Genomic DNA, 22,026 nt, shown 5'->3' with positions numbered 1-22,026 from the left:
TCGGCATTCAGCTCACGTACATGAATCCCCTCTTTTCAGTAGGGCACCTCCTGTCTCAATGTAATTGGCATCCCCTGGTCAAGAGGCCCCTCCAGAGAATGAGCAAGCAGACTTCCCTCAGAGATGGAGAGAGGCAGTGGTCCAGTTGTGCGAAGGAGGGAAAGGGACCTCGGGGTGTAACTTCTCAGACATCATTTGACTCTTGTCTTTTATAGTTAAGCCACCTCCTCCCAGCTCACCCCCAGGCCTAGGCATACCTGGTGCTACCAGTCTTGGGCCTCTTTAAGTCAGCAGTACAAACTGTGTGAGTTCTCAGTTTTCCCCATTATGACCCTAGAATTCAGCTTTCTCAGGTCAGTAAGTTACTCACCACTTTTGTCCTTCCGTTTCCAGCACCATTTTCCCCCCTTGTCTGTGTGAGTTTATGTCTAATTCTGTTATTGTCGGGCTTGGAAGGGAACAAAATTAGTTTCATTTGTTGAGTCTTCTGCCCTCTTTAGTTGTTTCAAGGCAGCCATTATTCTTTCAAAATGGATTCAGAGCCTAATATACTTCTTCAGATGTTATCTCAGCCCTTGTCCTCAAAGTTAGGCTCACGACCAGCATTACTGCATCACCTGAAAGCTTGCTGGAAATGCAGACTCTCAGGCCTCCCTCAGACCAAGTGAATCAGAATCTGCATTTAACAGGATCCTCAGGGATCTCGTATGGCCATGAAAATTAGAGAGGCCCTACAGTTTTTATAATCGTTTGGTTTCCCTTCGCCTGGGGTGGTAAATAAATATGCACAATAGGATATTTTCTTGCTTTTGATTTTAATTTTCAGTTTTATTTCTAAATAGTGTTTCTGCCACCCAATTAGCGGATAAGGTAGAGAAGGCAGTTCTGGAGCGTTTGAAGCCTCTCCTGGTCAAGGCTCAGGTAATCTAGTTCATCCCGTGTGCTTGCCTTTTGGAAGTTTCAAATAAAAAGAGTTGCTCCAGAGGTCACACTGAGCCTTTGCAGGGCTGAGTGTCTGGCGGCTGGAAGCTGCGGTGCTGTTCCGTGCTTCATAGCGTGCGTGCAGTGCTGCTGGGGCCCCTTTGGGGCACCCACACTGTTGATGTGTCTTCCATTGTGAGGAAGGGAACAAGATGGGGGAAGAGAAAGTACCACTTTTGAGAAAGGTGAGATTTTAGTTTGGGGAATGAGTTTCCATTGCAATTTACGTTCTTAATCAAATAGAGCTATTGGTGGTGGTAGTGTTCCGTGCACTGCTTCCACTCTAATCCCGTCATGCTCTTTCACCTCAGTGATTTGGAATGATTTGCTCTATTTTTCCCAAGGAGAGAGATGTTAGGACAGCTTTCTGTGCACAAACCAGTACTTTCTTCAAGATGAAATTGCATAGAGCCTCACCAGTAGGTTGTGCCGTCCTCCTGTAAGCAGTGAGCTGAAGGCTATGGCCAGACCCTGTAGATCCACCCCGAAAATGGAAATAAGCTTGTTTGTGTGAATAGATGAGGCCACAGAAGAGCACTAGAATCTTAAATAGAATGAAGGACATTCTGGGACCCTGAATAGACCACTGAACTTCTGTATCTCTTGGTCTAAGAAATGTTCAATCATTTTTAGAGTCCATGGAAATCTCAGGACTACAGAACTGGGAGGGTTCTTAGTGGCCAAACCGTCCAACCTCCTTATTTTATCAGTGAGGAAACTGTGGAACAGAGAAGTTGAGTAATTGCACAAAAACACACAGCTACTCTGACAGTGTTTACAAAGTTGAGGGAAGAAAAGGGGCAGAAAGCCAAGATCAGCACATGGCATTTATTTTCATGAAGACAGAGTGCTTTGAATTCCCACAAAAAGCCTAATATAGCTAAAGCTGATGAACAGTTCCACACAGAAGTTATTCTGGGAGCAAAATTCATTTGTACTAATATGGATTGTAAATTTTCATAATTTATGAGCATGCTTGTCTGTTTTAATAGAGAGTCAATTCTTCTCTGGAAGCAGATACTCATTTGAAGGATCGACTGTCAGTGATCGCAGCAACAGCCCAGCCTGCGGAGAAGGTGTGTGTTGTGTGGGGCTGGCATTCTAGACTGACACTGGTATTATTGCATGGTAATGTCCTCGGTTGTAAGGAAAACTGATACGCGGATTACCCTGCAAACACTAGACTATCCCACTCCACAGGGTGGAGGTTGTTTTTCATATTTGGCATATTAATTCTTACAGTGTATATTTAGCATTATGACTTAGATGAGGCTTGCAGACGGCTCACAGAAATCTCTAGAGCCACAGGTTTTTGTCAGCGGCTTTTTCCTTTCCTCCTGATGACAGAATGTGGGTAGACTGCGTGACCCTGAATGTTGATGGCCTGCGGCAGAAGAATGGCTGCCCTCATTTCCTCTGATTCAGCCTAGTTTTGCTCATTACTGGCCTAATTTCCTTTATACTGAGGGCCTAATATTTCTTGTTAGGCAAGCATATTTTGAGTGCCTAATAATGACCAGTACCTGGCCTGGCAGAGAGAAGAGGTGGCTCAGGAACAAATGATAACATTTGAGAAGAATGGAAACATATCTTGTGGTTGTCCACCCTTGTGCTCTTCCTCCGGAGGACTTGTGTTCAGCATCTGTGGGAATGTTCCCACCTTGCCTAGGCGTAGGGACGGGGAGGTGCAGGCTGCCTCTAGTGGGTCTTTGTGGAGGTTGGAAAGAAGTTACTGCTTTACATGCTCAAAGCAAGTAAAGGGCAGAGCAAGGGTGAAGGTCTCAGAGTTAGAAGGAAGTTGGAATGAAGTTCCACCAGCCCAACCTTAGGAACAGAGAATGTATCCCTGTTCTAATTTATTAAGCAATAGTTTAGTTTTGGTGTATTTTCATAATTTTTGCAATTGTAATTTTATTGTACCAATATTTTGTGACAGAATCTCACGTGAGGTGAGGCTTCTGAGACCGGAAGCTGAAAGCCTACCTCTGACTCGTACAGACTGGGCACGCTATGGCTGGATGCTTTGTGCATCAGAGCCACCAAATACCTTTTTCCCTAGCAAAAAATGAGACTAGCCGCTCATCTAGGGAGGCAGCTCCATAAGGCATATTAATATGACAGAAATATGAAGTGGACATAAATGCTGTCAGTGAAGTAAACATGTTTGAATATTACTAGAAATGATCATTCTTATATATAAGAATCATTCTGTAGGCATTAAATGGGCTTTAATACAATCTCTTGAAAAAGAAAAGTAACTCTATCCAGTATTCAGTATTCTGGGCTGCTGTTAAACATCAGCATCACTGCACAGAATTTCCCAGGCAGCACCATCAACAGTCAGTTTTTATAAATAACTGAATAAAAACCAACTCATAGGGCTTCCCTGGTGGCGCAGTGCTTGAGAGTCCGCCTGCCGATGCAGGAGACGCGGGTTCGTGCCCCGTTTCGGGAAGATCCCACATGCCGCGGAGCGGCTGGGCCCGTGAGCCATGGCCACTGAGCCTGCGCGTCCGGAGCCTGTGCTCCGCAAATGGGAGAGGCCACAACAGTGAGAGGCCCGCATAACGCAAGGAAAAAAAAAAAAAAAAAAAAAAAAAACCAACTCATTGAAGTTGGCATGATGAAGTAAAAAGAGTTATTTTGCTGTGTTAACTTATAAAAGAGCTGTGGAACCTTGAACACCTATTCCCAGAGTTCTCATCTCTCAAATGGAGAAGACGTTTGCTGCGCTTTGCAAGTAAACTGAAGCTCTCGGTAGTTTTACTTGCAGACAAGATGATCCCTGATATCAGGAAAAAGTTTTTGGAAGGGTGCCATCATGTTTGTCTCCTGCTGCTGTTATTGTCATGAACTGAACTTGTATGTGAAATACATTTTTCCAAAGTGTGGTTTTTTGTTTTTAATTAAAAGTTGTATATGCACATGTCTAAAAATGCAAACAATTCAGAAAAAGTGTAATGTAAAAAGTAAAAGCTCTCCACAAACGGATACCATATGCTCTGCTGTATCCAGCTTCTTTCTTTATATTTTGGTGATCTTTCCATACCAGCATATTGGGACCTTCCTTATCTCTCATCTCATAGTATTCTTGATATTCAATTCTTTAAATATTAAGAATGAAAATACAAATAAAGACTTCTTAACCAGACCTGTATTATTGGTTTAGTTGTCTCTAGATTTTTTTGTTAATTTTATTGTATTGGTTATTCAACTGATATTTATTTCTTTAACTTTGGTTAAGGTTAAGCATTTCTTTATATCTTGATTGGCCATTAATATATTTTCTTCTGTGAACCGTTGATTAAAAGGGTTTAAAAATTACTATGGCGGTAACTGTTCTTCGTGCCAACCACTATTATAAGTGTTCCAATGTGCAAATGCTCATGTAATCCTTACAACTCTGAAATATAGGATTATTATTTCCATGTTACAGACCAGAAAGTTGAGGCCCAGAGAGGTGAAGTAAACTTGTCCACACTTGGAGGCATACCAGTAGGAAGAACCAAGATTTAGTCCCAGGAACGTCTCATTCCAGAGCCTGATACGATTATTCCCCCAGCAGACATTCTTTGTAAAAGCCTCTTTCAGAGCAGATTGTAGACATATATTAGAATCAAAAGAAATAACAACACATATAAAAATGCTTTGCAAGCTGTGAAGTGAATGTAAAGAATACAAGGTCAAGAAAGGCTGGTAAAGCTCTTCCAGGTTATAGGTAGAAAGTCTCAAGCAAAGGCAAGAATCGTGAACTTTTGTGATGTCATGAACAGATGTTTTTACAAAGCACTGAACCAAAAAGAGAATACTGTAGGTATGTCCTCTGTAGTATGTGACATGTGAAACATTGGACATTCTTCTGAGTATAGCGCAAGGAATATATTTGCTTTACCAACTGGCAAAACAGGTAATGAAGATAATTCCCATGGACAGTAGTGGTACTCCTCAGTTGATGTTACTGTTTAAATGACTGTGGTAGAAATTGTACTGATGTCACTGCCCTTGATGTTTACTGACTTAGGAGAGGTTAGATTTAGTGTAGAAACTGCGTGTTGGATCACTGCGTGGTTGGTTTATTATGATTAGCATTAATCTTTAAGATCTCTGTTATTTTTGTATTGCCTTTCCATCCCCTTCCCTTGTTTTGCAGGCTACAGCTATTGATTGTGAATCCAGTAGCATTCATCAGCTGGATGATTTTTTGGAAGATGCCGCTCACGAGCTCTGGGCTGTGACTCACTCTAAGATCTCGGAGCCTGAGGCCTTAGCCACCTGGGGGGACAGCAAGGACAGCCCGTGTCTGGAGGCCATGATGCTCCGCATGGAGGAAATGGAGGTAAGGCCGGGACTGCCAGCTCTGGTCGGCGGCTGGCGGCTGACTTCTGCCGAGCGCCACTTCTCCTCATGGCTCTGTAGCTTAGAACTTCAGAGTCACCTGGTCCTGAGTTTAAATCCCAGCTTGACTGCCAGCCCAGTGTACGGCCTTGGTAAAGTCCTGTACCCTCTCTAATAAGTAGGGAGCTTTTAAGGACAACATGAGGTATGAAATATCAGCACCCTACCTGACACATAACTCGTCGTTGGTGTGGGATACGAAAGGCACTGGACCAGAGCCCAGGCCCACAGATGTGACCAACAACTTAACTTCTTCATCCCTCAGCTTGTAAATGCTGTTCAGTTGCCTCCTCTGCTCTGCTAGCATGTGATCCTGGCAAATCACAGTTAACTTTACCTTCTCTAATTCCCATGATATTACTTTAGGACGCTTTTCTCAAAGAATTTTAGACCTCAGACATTACTCAGGCCAACCCCTGGATTGTTCTGAGCAGGAAATTGAGACCCAATAAGGGAGTAAATGATGTGGCCAAGGTCACACAAAAATTCCCACCAGAGGTGGGCTGAGAATCAAGGTCTCCTGACTCCTAGTTCAGCATTTTCTTTTTAACTCCACCATGATAAAATCTCATTTTGGCTTTGCTGCTAAACAGAAACATTATAGGGAAGGCAACTTTTAGTTGGTTTTTGAAATTTTTTAAATGTGTAGTTTATCCTAGTCTTGTAACTGATTTCCCCTCGTTAACTGTCTAGACCTGAAGGGTCCAAAATGGTAGTCTCTAGCCACAGATGGCCATTTAATGTAAATTAATTAAGATTAAATACACTACTCACATTTCAAGTGGTCAATAGTTAGTAGCTGGTACATTGGACATGGCAAAAATAGAACATTTCCATCATCACTTCAAGTTCTAGTGGGCAGTGCTGGTCTAGATTAGATTAATTAGATTAATTGCTTCATTTTCTGTTACATTTCATCTCATGAACTAATCACTTCCTGGCCCTGGAAGATGCCTATTTCTGGCAACGTGTCTATAGGAAATGTCTGCTGTACTAGTCTCTGGTTTGTAATGAAACTAATTTTTTTCCTCATAAATTATACTTGTTTTTTTTTTTTTTTTTTTTTTAAAGAAATACCAGGAGACGGTTCGCCAAAGATATAATAAAATTGTATTTACTGATCCCAAAAATTTATTTTTTTTTTTTTTTTTTTTTTTTTTTAAAGAAATACCAGGAGACGGTTCGCCAAAGATATAATAAAATTGTATTTACTGATCCTCATCTTTGGATGCAGGAAGAAAAAAATGGTGAGTGTTTCCCCACTTTTTCCCTCGACATTATATTCTGAAAAATTTCAAACATACAGAAAAGTTGAAAAAATTCTGCAGTGGACACCCATATACGCATCCTCTAGATTCTACAATTAAAATGTTGCTGTGTTTGCTTTATCATATGTCTACTTATCCTCTGTGCATCCATCAATCCATCTTATTTTTGGTTGCATTTCAGAGTAATTTGAAGACATCAGTACATCTTATCTGAAATATTTCAACATTTGTTATCACTAAGTAGGGCTTAATATTTATGTATGGCTCTTTTTCCTTTTGAGATAAAATTCACATATAATAAAATGCACAGATCTTAACTTATTAAGTGTTAACTTATTAAGTGTTATTTGATGGGTTTTGACAGACGGGCATACCTTTGTTACCCAACACTTCTCTCAAAACAGAGCTTCTCATCACCGTGGAGAGTTCCCCTATGCTCCTTTCCTGTCAGTTCCCCACCACCCAGGCAACCACTGTGCTTTTTTTTTTTTAACTATAGATTAGTTTTGCCTGTTTTAGAATTTCATATAAATGGAATCATACATGTATTTACTCTTTTGTCTAAGGCTTCTTTCATTTAGCATGATATTTTATAAATTTATCTATTACTTGTTTCCTATTGCCACAGTAACAAGTTTGTAACAAGTTAAAGCACAAATTTAGCAGTTTAAAACAAATCTTTTCTCTTACAGTTCCTGGAGGTCAGAAGCCTGAAGTGAGTCCTAAAGGGCTAAAATCAAGGTGGTGGCAGGGCTGGTTCCTTCTTCCAGCTTCTAAGGCTGCCTGCAGTCCTTGGCTTGCAGCCATATTACTTCACACTGCTTCTGTTGTCACATTGCCTTCTCCTCTTCTGAGCCAAATCTTCCTCTGCCTGCCTGTTATAAGGACATGTTGATTACACTTAGGGGCCACCCCAGTGATCCAGGTTACTCTCCCCATCTCAAGATCCTTAAAGTCCCTCTTGCCATAGAGGGGACATTTAACAGGTTCCAGGGAATAGAATGTGGAGCCAGTGTGCAGCCTACACTTTGTATCAGTGTTCATTCCTTTTTATTGCTGAGTAGTATTCCATTGTACGCATGTACCACATCTAGTTTATCCATTTGCCTGTAGATCTGCATTTGGTTATTTCTAGTTTGGGGCCATTAGAAATAAATCTGCTATGGGTGTATTCATGTATAGTCTTTGTATGGACATAAGTTTTCATTTCTCTTGGATAAACACCTGAGTAGACTTGCCAGGTTATGGGATAGGTACGTGTTTAACTTTATAAAAAACTGCCAAAGCTTTCCCCAAAGTGGCTGTACCGTTTTACACTCCCATCTACATTGAGTTCCTGTTGCTAGAGATCTTTGCCAGTATTTGAATTGTCAGTCTTTTTCATTGTAACCATTCTGGTGGGCCTGTAGCAATATCTCTTTATGGCTTTAATTTCATTTCCTTGGTGAATAATGATGTTTAGAACATTTTCAAGTAATTATTAGTCATTTGTATGTCTTCCTTTGTGAAGTTTCCAAATCTTTTGTACATTTTAAGAAATTGGCTTGTCTTTTTATTTTTGAGTTGTAGGAATTCTTTATGCATTGTGGGGTTGAGTTCTTTGTCATATATATATATATATATATATATATATATATATATATATATATATATAGTTTGTTTTCAAAACAGTTTTATTGGATGTAATTCACATACCATAAAATTTACCCTTTTAAAGAGTTCAGTAATTTTTAGTATATTTACAGAATTGCGCAGACGTCATTGCTAATTCCAGAACATTTTCATCACTGAAAAGAAGCCCTGCATCCATCACCCCTCATTCTCCCTCCCCTCATCCCAGCAGTCACTAATATCCTCCAGCGAATATCTGCAAACATTCTTCCCCATCTATAGCTCACGTATTCGTTTTCTCAAATGTGTTTTATTATGAGCAGACATTTTAAATTTTGATAAAGTCTAACCTGTCCATTTTTTCTTGTATAGTTTTTGCTTTCTCTGATCTAATAAACCTTTGCCTCCTCCCAAGTTGAGAAGAGAGACTCTTGTTTTCCTCTAGAAGCTTTATGGTTTTAGCTTTTATGTGTAGGCCTATGATCCATCTTGAATAAAAGTTTGCCTGTGGTTTGAGGTAGAGGTTCTTTTTTTTCCCACTAATGTCTATCCACTTGTTCTTGCTCTGTTTGTTGAAAAGACTTTCACTTTTCTCTTCCACTTTAAAAAATTCATACATATGCGTTTTGGCTGCAGTTGCTAGGCTACTATCACAATTTGGGCTGGGAAGTGTTACTCAAATTCTCTTTGACACATGCTTATCAGTTATTACTTTACTCAGTGAAAGGAGGAAAATAAAATATGGTTAAACATTGCCTCTAAAGGAATTTCAGTACTATGAGTATTAAGTAAAGGAAATTGTGGATATAGAAGGTTTACAACAGCAGCTTATGTATATATACTTTTTTTAGAGTATGAGTTTTGGGTATTGTCTTAGGAAAAGTATTCTCCATGTCACATTTTGACAGAAAGATGAGCCATCTAAACAAAATACCAAATTTGTTCCTTTTGTCTTCTGTAATTTTTCCAGCGCTATTCTTTGTTCATGTCGTTCTCTCTTTCCCCCAGTCCTACTCCAGCTTCCATTTTCATCCTCACATGACAGTTGAACCATTCTTCGAGGCCCGGCTCACGTGATCCTACTTGGCTGTGCTTTTCCTGGCTTTCCTGGGCTAGAACTTTGCTCCCTTCCTGTGAACTCCCATAGACTTTTGGCATGTCCTACCCTGTTAGAGCTCTTTATCTCTCCCAAAGAAGCCACAGAATCTTTGAGGCCAGAGAGTTTTGTCATATTCAGTTGTGTCCCAACGGTACCTAGCATGGGCCTGGCACAGGTAGGACCCTTCTAATCATTGCTTAGTGAATCAGCGGGCATCTTTTCGTAAGGAAGCAGAGGAGAGGGAAATGTTGAAGGGCGACTGTTTCACTGATGGTTTGGCCAATGGCCACAGTCAGGTTGCATCATGCAGAAGACAGCCTTACCAAGGACTCGGTGTTCTCTTTTTCAAGGACAATTTAAATTGTTAGTCACTATCTCTGACTCTGCTAGAGTCTAGGTTTGCATTTAAAAGGAGCTCTGAAATGAATTTTTGGACACTTTAAATCCAGAATCATGAAATCCTCATAAGAACCCTCTGTTTCTAATTGTTCTGATTGTATGTTCAGTTGCATCACAAAAAACAAATTTAAAGTGATTTTTGAATTGTGCAGTGTCGAATCTATATCTCTTATCTTCTCTTTTTTGAAATCAATTGAAAATTGATTGTACTCTCAGTAATATTTTCTAATATTCTTTTTTTTTTAGATGTTGGGGGGAGGAGTTTATTAATTTATTTTTGCTGTGTTGGGTCTTCGTTTCTGTGCGAGGGCTTTCTCTAGTTGTGGCGAGCGGGGGGCCACTCTTCATCGCGGTGCACGGGCCTCTCACAATCGCGGCCTCTGTTGTTGCGGAGCACAGGCTCCAGACGCGCAGGCTCAGTAGCTGTGGCTCACGGGCCTAGTTGCTCCGCGGCATGTGGGATCCTCCCAGACCAGGGCTCGAACCCGTGTTCCCTGCATTAGCAGGCAGATTCTCAACCACTGCACCACCAGGGAAGCCCCTCTCAGTAATATTTTTACAAAAACTGACTTATGCAGTATTTCTGAGCGTAAAAAATCATAAGCATATAAATATGTGAGTCAGAGATTCTACATTTTTAAATTAGTTACCTATTTTATACATATTAGTATATATATGTCAATCCCAATCTCGCAATTCATCCCCCCCACCCTGCTTTCCCCCCTTGGTGTCCATATGTTTGTTCTCTACATCTGTGTCTCTGTTTCCGCCTTGCAAACCGGTTCATCTGTACCATTTTTCTAGATTCCACATAAATGCGTTAATATACGATATTTGTTTTTCTGTTTCTGACTTACTTCAGTCTGTATGACAGTCTCTAGGTCCATACACATCTCTACAAATGACCCAATTTCATTCCTTTTTATGGCTGAGTAATATTCCATTGTATATATGTGCCACATCTTTATCCATTCATCTGTTGATGGGCATTTAGGTTGCTTCCATGACCTGGCTATTGTAAATAGTGCTGCAATGAACATTGGGGTGCATGTGTCTTTTTGAATTATGATTTTCTCTGAGTATGTGCCAGTAGTGGGATTCTACATTTGAAAGGCATTTAAAATGATAAGTAATCCAAAACTCAAAAGAGCGGTCAAACCTGTAAGGTATAGTTAATAAGTTAAATGCTTTGACTATCATCATGCAGATTTTTCCAACGAAGCCCAGAGACAAATTAAATCAGCTAATTAAGTGTTCAGGTGTGAGTGTTTCTTTTCCTTCTCCAGTAATCAAATCATTTAAAGGTTAAAAAACAAACCCAACTGCTTAAGACTCCTCAGAATGGGGGCTGGATCCTAATGGAACCTGGCTTTGCACAGACCTCTTCAAAGAGTCTTCCAAAGAGCTGACAGAAGCTTTTAAACAAGTTCTTTATTTCTTAAAACTGACTCCTCATTGGTTTGTTTCTTGGTAACTTTTATTTTTTTATTTTTTAACGACAGTCCCCTTAATATTATTTATTTATTTATTTATTTTTTGGCTGTATCGGGTCTTAGTTGCGGCATGCGGGATCTTCTGTTGCAGCACGTGGGCTCCTCACTGGTGCGCAAGCTTCTCTCCAGTTGTGGCATGTGGGCTCTCTAGTTGTGGCGCGTGAGCTCCAGAGCGTACAGGCTCAGTAGTTGTAGTGCTCGGGCTCTCCAGTTGTGGTGTGCAGGCTCTGCACTTGTGGCACACAGGCCGAATTTCCCCGCAGCATGTGGGACCTTAGTTCCCCGACTAGGGATCGAACTGGTGTCCCCTCTATTGCAAGACAGATCCTCAACCACTGGACCACCACGGAAGTCCCTCTTGGGGACTTCTAAATTCCCCTTTTCATTTAAAACAAGGGCACTTTTTTCCCTTTGTACTGCTCATGCAACCTTTATGCTTAAGAGATGTGCCCATGACTTCCTCACAGGTTATTGGCCACCAAGACAGCTCTGATATACACACCAGCATTTCTTTATATGCAGTCATTTTATGCTTCTCCTTTTCTAGACCAAAAAATCCCAGCAGTAAGTGAAAGGCATCTTTCTCCTCATCCAATCAGGATCACAAAGACAGCAGCTCGCAAAGACCCAGATGTGAACATCGTGTTAGAAAGGCCCTGCAATGGCACGTAAGTGGTAATGAGACTGTCTGATTTCATTGTAGTTGGTTACCTTTGATGTTGTTAGATTTCACATTCCTTCGATTACCACAAGACAGAGAGAGATTCTTCTTTTGACCAAGATCTTGACAAACTCCAAGATGGCCCAGTAAAATAGTAGTGCATATAAGATGGGCATTGAGTGTGTTGCATCTTAAGGATCCTTTCAGTAACGTTTAACTGGTTTTTACGATTGAAAGCATGACACTGGCACAGGTGATTGTGCAGGTAATTACTGCAAGATCTGATTTAAGAATTCTTTTGTCCGTGGGACACATGTTCCTCCTGTGTGGAGGGTTAGTCCGGTGTAAAGGAGAAACAATGAGTGGGGATAAGATGTTGCATTTTGTTCAGTGTGAGGAAGGGAAATGGAGGTAAACCTTTGGTTGTCAAACCATCAGGGTGAATTAACAGTTTACCCTCGCTTGCAGATGATTTTGAATGCTCTCATCATTTTTATTTGCTCTCAGTTCCCTAGATGAAAGTGTGGGAACAGAGGAGAGACCAGAGAAAAGAGAGAATCCCCTTCTGTCCCTTTCAGAAGATGCTCAGCAGAAGGAAGGCCGAGCTGGCCTCTTTGTCCCGCGGGGCATGCGGCGCAGCATCGGTGACTACTGCCGCCGCTTCGAGCAGTACCTCCGGGTTACTGCACACGAGGCTGTGGGCTCCTTCAACCCGTGGCTGATAGCTGAAAGGTCAGTAGAAGGTTTGTGCTTTGTTGAGGAACTGGGTGCCACATGTCAACTTACGGAAAGGCTGGAGAAAGGCCTGGCCAGGGTCTCAGGCTGTGCTTTTGCGCCCTGGGGTTCCAGTGGCTGCTTCGGGGCTAGTGAACAGGCTTTCTCTGCTAAATGCCTCTCTTCAGGGAGAGGAGATGGGAAAACTGCATGGCTGATGGCATCCAAGGGAGCGTTCTGCAGACTCCCCTCCTTAGGTAGAGGCACAATATTCAAGTCAGGACAGGTTTCCTGTTGCTGTTACTGAGGGCTGTGTCATCAGAGAACACAGATTATTACTGGGCAGGAAACAGTTATGATCATGAAATCTTCACGGTCGGGACAAACTTACAGTAGGGGGCTTCCCTGGTGGTGCAGTGGTTGAGAGTCCGCCTACCGATGCAGGGGACACGGGTTCGTGCCCCGGTCCGGGAAGATCCCACATGCCGCAGAGCGGCTGGGCCCGTCAGCCATGGCCGCTGAGCCTGCGCATCCGGAGCCTGTGCTCCGCAACGGGAGAGGCCACGGCAGTGAGAGGCCTGTGTACCACAAAAAAAAAAAAAAAAAAAAAATCCTTACAGTTGGAGCAGCAGGCCTACAGACTTTGCTACACTTAACCTCCTCCTTCTAGCTGTCACCTCCCCTGAGAAGGGGAGTTTTGTGGAGTCAGAAAACAGTCCCACTGCTACTAAATATCTGAAGAATGGGTAGCCTTCTTTTATGTAAATAGTTAATTGAAAGATGTGTGTAAATTCCTTCTTTTAAAATGGAGCCCAAATTTAAATTCCTCATGAGCATCACTTTATTACATACATGCAGATAATCTTCATCATTGAGCCAAGCAGTATATACCATGATGACATTTCTTTCTTGAACAAGTTTCAAGCATATTCCAGGAGTTAATAATTGCCTCTTTTTAATTTGCCTATTCTTTTATGTATTTGTTATTGTTCCCCACATACTAGCCAACACGTCTGAACATAATTTTCCTCATGATCAGATATGCTGATCTCTGTTTCTCACCTCCACCCCCGACTCTTTCTCCTGAGGCCCTCTTTCCTTCTGTCTCAGTCAGGCCCAGCCGCTTTCTAGGTCTGCAGTGTGGTTCTTGTCCTGGGAACCACACTGAGTGTGAGATTCTCCCTCCCATGTTAGGGTCCTTGTTTTCTGTTTGCACGTGTCCTCCTCTTTCTTGGTTTACTCTCTTACTCTGATGGAGCCTGTACTGCTTTGTGTATTAGAGGACATTTCTTGAGACTTAACATGTTTGACGGTGTCTATCTTCATACTTATTGATGATTTGGCTGGATTTTAAATTACTGGTTTATTACTTTATTTATTTATTTTTGGCTGTGTTGGGTCTTCGTTGCCGCACGTGGGCTTTCTCTAGTTGCGGCCAGCAGGGGCTACTCTTCGTTGCGGTGCGTGGGCTTCAGGTTTAGCCTGAAGTCCTGGGGCTTCTCTTAGTATACATACCCTGCAAAGCATAAGAGACCCTTTGCTCTGTTGAGATGCGCATTTATTTTCTGGAGAGGAGAGTAGGTGCACTTGACTTGCTTCCGTGTGTTAGCACGCAGCCCTGTAGCACACTCGCTGGTTTGCACAGAACCAGTCTGGATTGGTCAGGCTAACTGGCATCTTGGGAAATCCAAAATAAGCTAAGGAAGATAGACTGTTCCTTGTATGTTCTTACCACGTGATTAACGATACATTTTGTTCATAGTTGTTTTGTAGATGTTGGGAAAAGCTCTCTCAGTCTATAAGGACTAATAGGTTAAGATGTTGAGGTCAGATCTATTAAAATACACCTGAATTTCACGGATGTTCTCTTCTCCTGTCCTTGACCCTCAAGTGACAGCACATCTAAATATTCTAGCTCTGTTTTTGATCTCCCTTGTTTTGTTTCTTATTTGAGTGTTCCAAAGATGAGAAGTATATTGATCAAATCTTGAAAAAGTATCCAAAGACAGTTGACTTCATCTGATAGCCTCTGGGTGAAGGAGAAGTAAGCTGAGTTTTTCTCTTTCTTTTAATGTCTCCACTCCTCCCTCCGCGTGGAGAAAAGCACTGTTCCAGTGGTCAAATGAGGCAGGTGATATAAACTGCATGTAAATAAAAGAGTGATTCTGGAAGGGGAGGCTTAAGGTGATAATGCTTTTAATGAAAGCAAACTCTTAAATGTTCCTTGTTTGAAAAACAAATCAGGAGACTTCTGGTTGAAAAGGACAGATTGAGGACTTCCCTGGTAGCGCAGTGGTTGGGGGTCCACCTGCCGATGCAGGGGACGTGGGTTCGTGCCCCGGTCCAGGAAGATCCCACATGCCATGGAGCGGCTGGGCCCGTGAGCCATGGCCACTGGGCCTGCGCATCCGGAGCCTGTGCTCCGCAGCGGGAGAGGCCACAGCAGCGAGAGGCCCGCGTATCGCAAAAAAGAAAAGAAAAGAAAAGAAAAGGACAGATTGAACATATGATTTATCTCTACTCTCTATATCCCTAGCCCACTCTATGCCACTGAAAGACTAAATAAAAGGCATGAAACCATAGATGACAGCAAATAAGAAATAGCAAGAAAATTTTGGAAGCCATGAAGCAGTTAGACAAATGGCAAGTGACTTAGCAGACCAGAGAGAGCCAAGTGCCTGATGAGGGTGGAGCCAAGACCCTAGCTGATTTGTGCAGAAGAACCTTGGTGAGACTCAGGAATGAGGAGCACTAGATGCATGGGTCCAGAGATCCAGACATTTGCTGAAAACCATGAAAGCTACATAGGCTATTATAACAGAGAAAACATCTGAATAATAGGAGTTCCAGAATGTGAAAACAGGGGAAAAGGAGGAATGGAAAATTATTGAGGAAATACTATAAGAAAAATCCTCAGAAGGTTGTTAGTCTCTAGATTGAAAGGGTTCACCAGTTGCCCACTGTGAGTGAGTGAGTGAGTGAATAACTGAATAAATAAACAGAACAGAACAGATCACGGCATGTTGTTGTACAGAGGATAGGTGGGCATCCCAATGTAAGGAGAAGATGACAGAAGGTTCCAGAGAGTTAAAACTGGGCACATTCAAATAATCAGAAGTGAGAATGGCATATTGTTGTCAGTAGCAACCCTGCTAGAAGATATTAGAGTATGCTTCCCATATTTACCCTAGAATTCTGTGCTCAGCTAAATTATTGATTAAATAAAAGGGTAGAATAAAGACAGTTTAAGGTATGCAAAGTGTCCAAAAATGTAGTACCCATGCACTGTTTCTTAGTAAGCTACCAGAGGGTGTGTGCCACCAGCACAAGGTGCACACTGAGAAAGAGGAAGACGGGATTTAGGAAACTTAAGACTCCAACATGGAACTTGCAAGAAAATGGGAAAAGCTATTTCTAAGAGAATTTTTCAGTGAGCATAGAAAACAGCTAGTCTAGATTGGAGTCAGGAGGACAGAGGGCTCCAGGAGGAGTAGTTTCCAGCGGGGAAGCCAGCGTGAGGAAGGTTAAAAAAGAAGAAGAAAACAGATACGTTACCTCATGTGTTTGAACGTATTGGGAGCACCTTTGTGTTTCTCTCATAGTTTGGGGATGAATTAGTGATAGGAATATAGGAAGCAAAGCAAGCATAAAAAGAAAGTAAGCACTTCTGCTTCTAGTAATGACACACTCGGTAATTTGGACCGCCTCTCCCACTGAGGATAACTGTTAATAGAAAAGCTAGGTTAAAAATAAAACATATATGCTTGAAGGCACCAGGAAGTTAACTAGGTAATGAAGAAAAACTGGGCCAGGATCCTGAGGAGACAGAGACCCAGGGAAGTTAGCCCTTGTCTGGCACTGGATTGGCGGTTCTGGAGGAAGATGAATGGCCCTTTCAATGGCCTTTTCAGATCAGAGGACAGAGGTGGAAATTAAGGGCTTGCCAAGGGCAGGGAACTGGCCCGATGAACTTTGCTCGTTTCTGATTGGGACCCTGAAGGGTGGCACTCTGGAATAAGGGTGGCCGGGATGCCGGCAGACCCTCTCAGGACTCCACTCAGCTCCACGTCATCTCACTTCCTGAGATTGCGTTGTGGTGATTCTAGATTGTTGCCCCGCAGGCACCGAGCAGAAGCAAACTTAACTTTTCTCTGAAGATTTATAATATCATCTTAGGATTGAAATTATTTCTGCAATTTTCAAATTCAGTGTCTGGTATATGGTTAAAAAAAAAAAAAAAAAAAAAAAACAGGCAACAGAGAGACATGACAATAACAAGAACCAGACCCACAGCAGCTCCACATATTAGAGCCACTGGGCACAGATATTGGAATAACTGTGCCTACTATGTGCATAGAGATAAAGGACACAATTTAGAATTTTGGCAGAGGACTGAGAACTAAAGTAAATCCACGTGGATGTTCTAGAACTGAAAAATACAAATTCTGAAATGAGCAACTCATTGGATGGGCTTAACAGCCAATTAGACACATCAAAAGAAAAAATTAGAGCCTTTTGGCTCTCTGAGCAGCACCATGGCGTCAGCAAGAACAGGCGTCTTATGAAAGGCGGCCAAAAGGGAGCCAAGAAGTGGTTGACCCATTTTCTAAGAAAGATTGGTATGATGTGAAAGCACCAGCTATGTTCAACGTAAGAGATATTGGGAAAACACTAGTCACGAGAACTCAGGGAACCAAAATCGCATCTGACGGCCTCAAGTGTTGTGTTTCTGAAGTGACCCTTGCTGATCTGCAGAATGATGAGTTTGCATTTAGAAAATTCACGCCAGTTACTGAGGATGTTCAGGGCAAAAACTGCCTGACTAATTTCCGTGGCATGGATATTACCCATGACGAAATGTGCTCCCATGGTCAAAAAAATGTCAGACCATGATTGAAGCTCACATTGATGTCAAGACTACCGATGGTTATTTGCTTCATCTATTCTGTGTGGGTTTTACTAAAAAATGCAACAGTCAGATTCGGAAGACCTTTTATGCCCAGCACCAGCAGGTCCGCCAGATCCGCAAGAAGATGAGGGAAATCATGACCCGAGAGGTGCAGACAAATGACTTGAAAGAGGTGGTCAATAAATTGATTCCAGACAGCATTGGGAAAGACATAGAAAAGGCCTGCCAATCTATTTATCTGCTCCACGATGTCATTGTTCGAAAGGTAAAAATGCTGAAGAAGCCCAAGTTTGAATTGGGAAAACTCATGGAGCCACTTGGTGAAGGTAGTTGTTCTGGAAAAGCTACTGGGGACGAGGCAGGTGCTCGAGTTGAACGAGCTGATGGACATGAGCCAAGGATCTGCTGAAAATTCAGACTTCTAATGGTGACAAATAAAAGATCTTATCTATGAAAAAAAATTTAGAGACTTGGGACATAGGACAGAAGAAAATATCCAGTGTGACGCACGGAGACACACAAAAAGATGAAAATAAAGAAGAGAGGATGAGGGACATGGAGGATAAAGGGACAAGGTCTAATATCCATGTGGCTGGAGTCCCAGAAGGAGAGGAGAGAGGGAGAATGGGGCAGAAACCACATCCATAGAGAGAACGGCTGATAACTTCCCCAAATAACAAAAGACATCAAGCCATAGATTCAAGAAGCTCTAAATGCCCCAAGCAAGAAAAATAAAAGAAATCCATATGTAGCATATCATAGTATTGTTGGAAAATGAAAGACAAAGAGAAAATCTTAAAATCAGCCAGAGGAAGGAAAAAGGAGAAACAGAAACAATGGAAGCTGGATGACCTGGTGTAGTTTTTAAAGTTCTAAAAGAGAAAGCTACCAGTCTGGGTCTAAGCCCAGTGAAATGTGTTTCAAGAAGGAAGGCAATAAAGGTTCTAAACAAAGCTGAGAACATTTATTACCAGTAGACCGTCACTATAGGAAACATTAAAAGGGTATTTTTCAGGCAGAGCAAAAACAGTCACAGATGAAAAGTCAGAAATACGGGAAGGCATGAATTAAGAAAAAGTCAACATGTAGGTAAGTGAATATTGACTGTATAAAACAAAAAACTGATGTCTTATGGGTGTGTGTATATATGTATATATACATCTGAAATCCATGATAAAAATAACATATAAATTGGGAAGGGGATAAATAGAGTTAATATTCTAATAAGGTTCTTGCATTGTCTGGGAAAATGGTAATATCAATTAATGTTAGACTTTAAGTCAAGGATGCTTATTGTAATCTAGAGTGGCCACTAAAAGAATAGTAAGAGTGTTTAAAATCCAAGTTAATAGTGAGGAAAGAATGTAATTAACAATCACAAAATCCTAAAAAAGGCAAGAAAGAAGAGAGAACAAATAGACAAATAGAAAGTACGTAGTATTCTAGTAGTAGAAGCTCAAATATATCAGAATTACATTAAGTGAAAAAGAACTATACCCACCAATTAAAAGGCGAAAGATTGTCAGATTAGCCAAAATAAAACAGCTGGGACAGGAATCGGGGTAGAAGGGATGAGAGAAGGGGAAGGACACTTATCTTCGTTTACCTCTTTTGTATAATTCTGACTTTTGGAACTGTTAATGTTTCCTGTACATCCCTCCAAATCATCAAGGATGGGGGGCGGCAGTGGAGGTTGACCCTAAATTGGAATACAAAAAGAAATATGACCCTAACTGTATTTCCAAGAAATAACCATACTAAAGGGATACATACAGATAAGGCCTTGTCTGAGTTACTTTTGAATGCAGTATTTTGACTCTGTACCTTCTGGCTAAAGACAAAAAGACTGTAAACACATATTAGATTCTAATAAGTAGGTTTCTTTTATCCAGCAGCATGGGTTAACAATTCTAAAACTACTTTCTCTATATTTTAGGGTTGATCAAGTAAATAAGTATATTGTGAATAATGGTTCTTCCCCCAGGTTTCTGGGGGAAGGCTAGAATGAATCCCCTGTTTTGAAGTGGGATTGGAGGTATTATGAATGTATGGTTTTTGACAGATATAGAAATAGACATGGGGTGTGTGTCTATGTGTCTGTTTGTCTGTCCGAACCTATCTGCTGAGAGGGCCTAGAAGCGATGGCACACTTAGTAGCAATGGGCACACTTAGTACCCAGATTTTGGTTTCTAAATACTCTTCTCCATGTAAAGGTACCAGGGCTCCTTGGAGAAATAGCCGATTCCAAGACTGGGGCTGGGAAAATGTAAGATGAGGCTGAAACATCATCTTGTGGCAGAAAGGAAGTGTTCAAAGAATGATGGGGACATGTCAAGAGGACCTGGGAGCTGGCTTGAAGGGGCTCCTACTGGCCAATCTGGGACACTTTGAGTATCAAAATAAGTAACAGTAGAAACAGATTACAAACTGTTGAATAAAATAAGAATGTGTAAGACCAAGCCGATATAAATACATAAATAAGTAATAGAGAAGGGAAAGCTCTTCCATGTAGTTGGGAATGACAGAATTAGAAAATCAGTGTTGGCAACCCTGTAATAATTGATTCAGCAAGTTTGATGAGAAACAGGATATTTACATAGTCTCAAAGTATCTCCCTGCAATGTAAGTATTAATTACAAAGGGAAAATAGTGACTTTACAAGGGAGAAACCTGGCAGACATCAGCGTAACTGGGTGCTAGAAATTAGCACTCATCATAGTAAGACAAATAGATGTGTTGAGGGACACAGTATCCCTTCTGGACATTTGTCCCCAAAATGTAGAACCTGAACCTGACAAACCCAAATTGAGGGACACTCTAAAACAACAAAAAAATAGCCTTTACTCTTCAAAAAATGTTAAGGTCATGAAAGACAAAGATTGAAGAACGATTCTAGATGAAAATAGACTAAAGAGATGTGGCCACTGAATGCAACATGTGATCCTGCATTGAATCCTGGACTAGAAAATGTTTTCTTTTAAAGGACATTTTTTGGACAGTTGGCAAAAATTTGAAAAAGGTCTGTAGGTAAGATTAGATAATAGTATTGTATCCGTGTTAATGTTAAGATTTTTATAATTGTATCTGGGTTATTTAAGAGAATGTCCTTGTTTTTAGGAAATGTACCCAGAAGTACCTGAGGGATATCAAGTCTGCAACTTACTCTCAAACAGTTTGGAGGCGGGAAAGTGTGTGTGCGTATGGGTGTGTGTGTATGTGTGTATTGAGAGAAACCTGGAATTTCCTGCCCCCCGCCCCACAGAGAAGGCCCACACCCTTTTCCTCTGTCAGGCAGTTGGGCAGCTGTAGGAGGGAGATCTGGATTGGGGCTGGGTTGCAGCTAGTTAGTTTACAGTCGCCTCTGGTTTCAGCCATCTCAAGGGTGAGGTCCGCCCTGTGGATACATACTGGCCCCTCCCTCTAGCCTGACTTTGGGATCTCAGCACCACCATTTTACTGTCTAGGAAAGCCAGGCTTCTCACCTTGTTTTTCTTCTTTAAAATTATCTTGGCTATTCTTGGCCTTTTGAGTTTCCATTTAAATCTTAGAAGTGGCTTGCTAAGTTCCTCAGCGGCGTAACAGAATGGCTCCCATACTTGGCTGTATGTACCTTTAGCTGTGCTGTTTGTCTTCCAGCTTTGCAGAAGAGCTCGTAGATGAAGCTCTGGGGGCCGTGGCTGCTGAACTTCAGGATGTGTGTGAAGATTACGCAGAAGCCGTGTTCACCTCAGAATTCTTGGAGGCGGCTACATAAAGGCTGTCCAAGGCAGGGCCCCCAGTGTCACTGGTGAGGGGGCGGCACCACCCTTTCTACTAGCCACAGGAAATCTTCCTCAGCTGTCCATCCAGGCCCAGAAGGTGCTTCCCACTGAAAGGAAGGAAGTGCCAGTGAGGCCATCCTCACTTTGCATCTTCTCACTGTCAGAGCAATGGTTCTGGTAGTTTATGATGGAATGTGTTATATTTATCAGCGCCCAGGAAACGTGAATCAATTATGACAGTATAATATTTTCTGAATGTATAATTTTCCCATTGAAATACCATGTTCATTACACTGGCTCAGTTTGGCGATCGGAGCGTTTTGGAAGATAACAGATAAGTCTGTTTCACACAGGGATTCAAGTTGCTGTTGATCTGTGGGTGGCCTTGATGCCAGCACAAGTGCAATTACTCTCTGGTCCCATCACCTGGCTCGTGTTTGCTTCTTTGACAGTTTCCTACCAGGACACCTGTCCTGCCAGGTTACAGGCTTGTGTCGAGCACAGGACTTAGTTATGCTGCCCAAACTCTGCTCCATCATTAAAATAGGAACCCAGCAGTTATCTGTGTACAACAATAAACACACATTTGTCTAATTCTCAGTTGCTAGGTGCTTGTTCACATTTTGAGTTCCTCAAGTCTTTTGTCGCTGTGGGTTGACATATTCTGATATACAGAACTCTGAATTCAGAGGAAGTTTGAGGACGTCAGGAGAGGCCGGCCTCGCCTGGGGCCT

General features: G+C 41.8%; 1 protein-coding gene and 1 pseudogene across 1 annotated transcript in view; both read left to right on the top strand.

Annotated features, from left to right (window-relative positions):
• The window catches only part of KIAA0753 (KIAA0753 ortholog), a 54,251-nt gene extending 32,657 nt beyond the window's left edge, over window positions 1-21,594 (top strand). The window contains exons 12-18 of the mRNA XM_007451593.1: window positions 843-921; window positions 1,974-2,057; window positions 5,132-5,317; window positions 6,542-6,623; window positions 11,794-11,914; window positions 12,415-12,639; window positions 21,168-21,594. Coding sequence (XP_007451655.1) covers window positions 843-921; window positions 1,974-2,057; window positions 5,132-5,317; window positions 6,542-6,623; window positions 11,794-11,914; window positions 12,415-12,639; window positions 21,168-21,285 — 895 coding nt within the window. The 3' untranslated portion in view covers window positions 21,286-21,594. The remainder of the gene's footprint in view (window positions 1-842; window positions 922-1,973; window positions 2,058-5,131; window positions 5,318-6,541; window positions 6,624-11,793; window positions 11,915-12,414; window positions 12,640-21,167) is intronic.
• Window positions 17,072-17,939, top strand: LOC103075982 (40S ribosomal protein S3a pseudogene; annotated as a pseudogene).
• Window positions 21,595-22,026: the final 432 nt, after the last annotated feature.

The sequence above is a fragment of the Lipotes vexillifer genome, unplaced genomic scaffold (genome assembly GCF_000442215.2).
Source record: "Lipotes vexillifer unplaced genomic scaffold, Lipotes_vexillifer_v1.1 scaffold126, whole genome shotgun sequence".
NCBI classification, from domain to species: Eukaryota; Metazoa; Chordata; class Mammalia; order Artiodactyla; family Lipotidae; genus Lipotes; species Lipotes vexillifer.
Note: the sequence above shows the minus strand (reverse complement) of the source record. Positions and strands in the feature narration are given on the sequence as shown.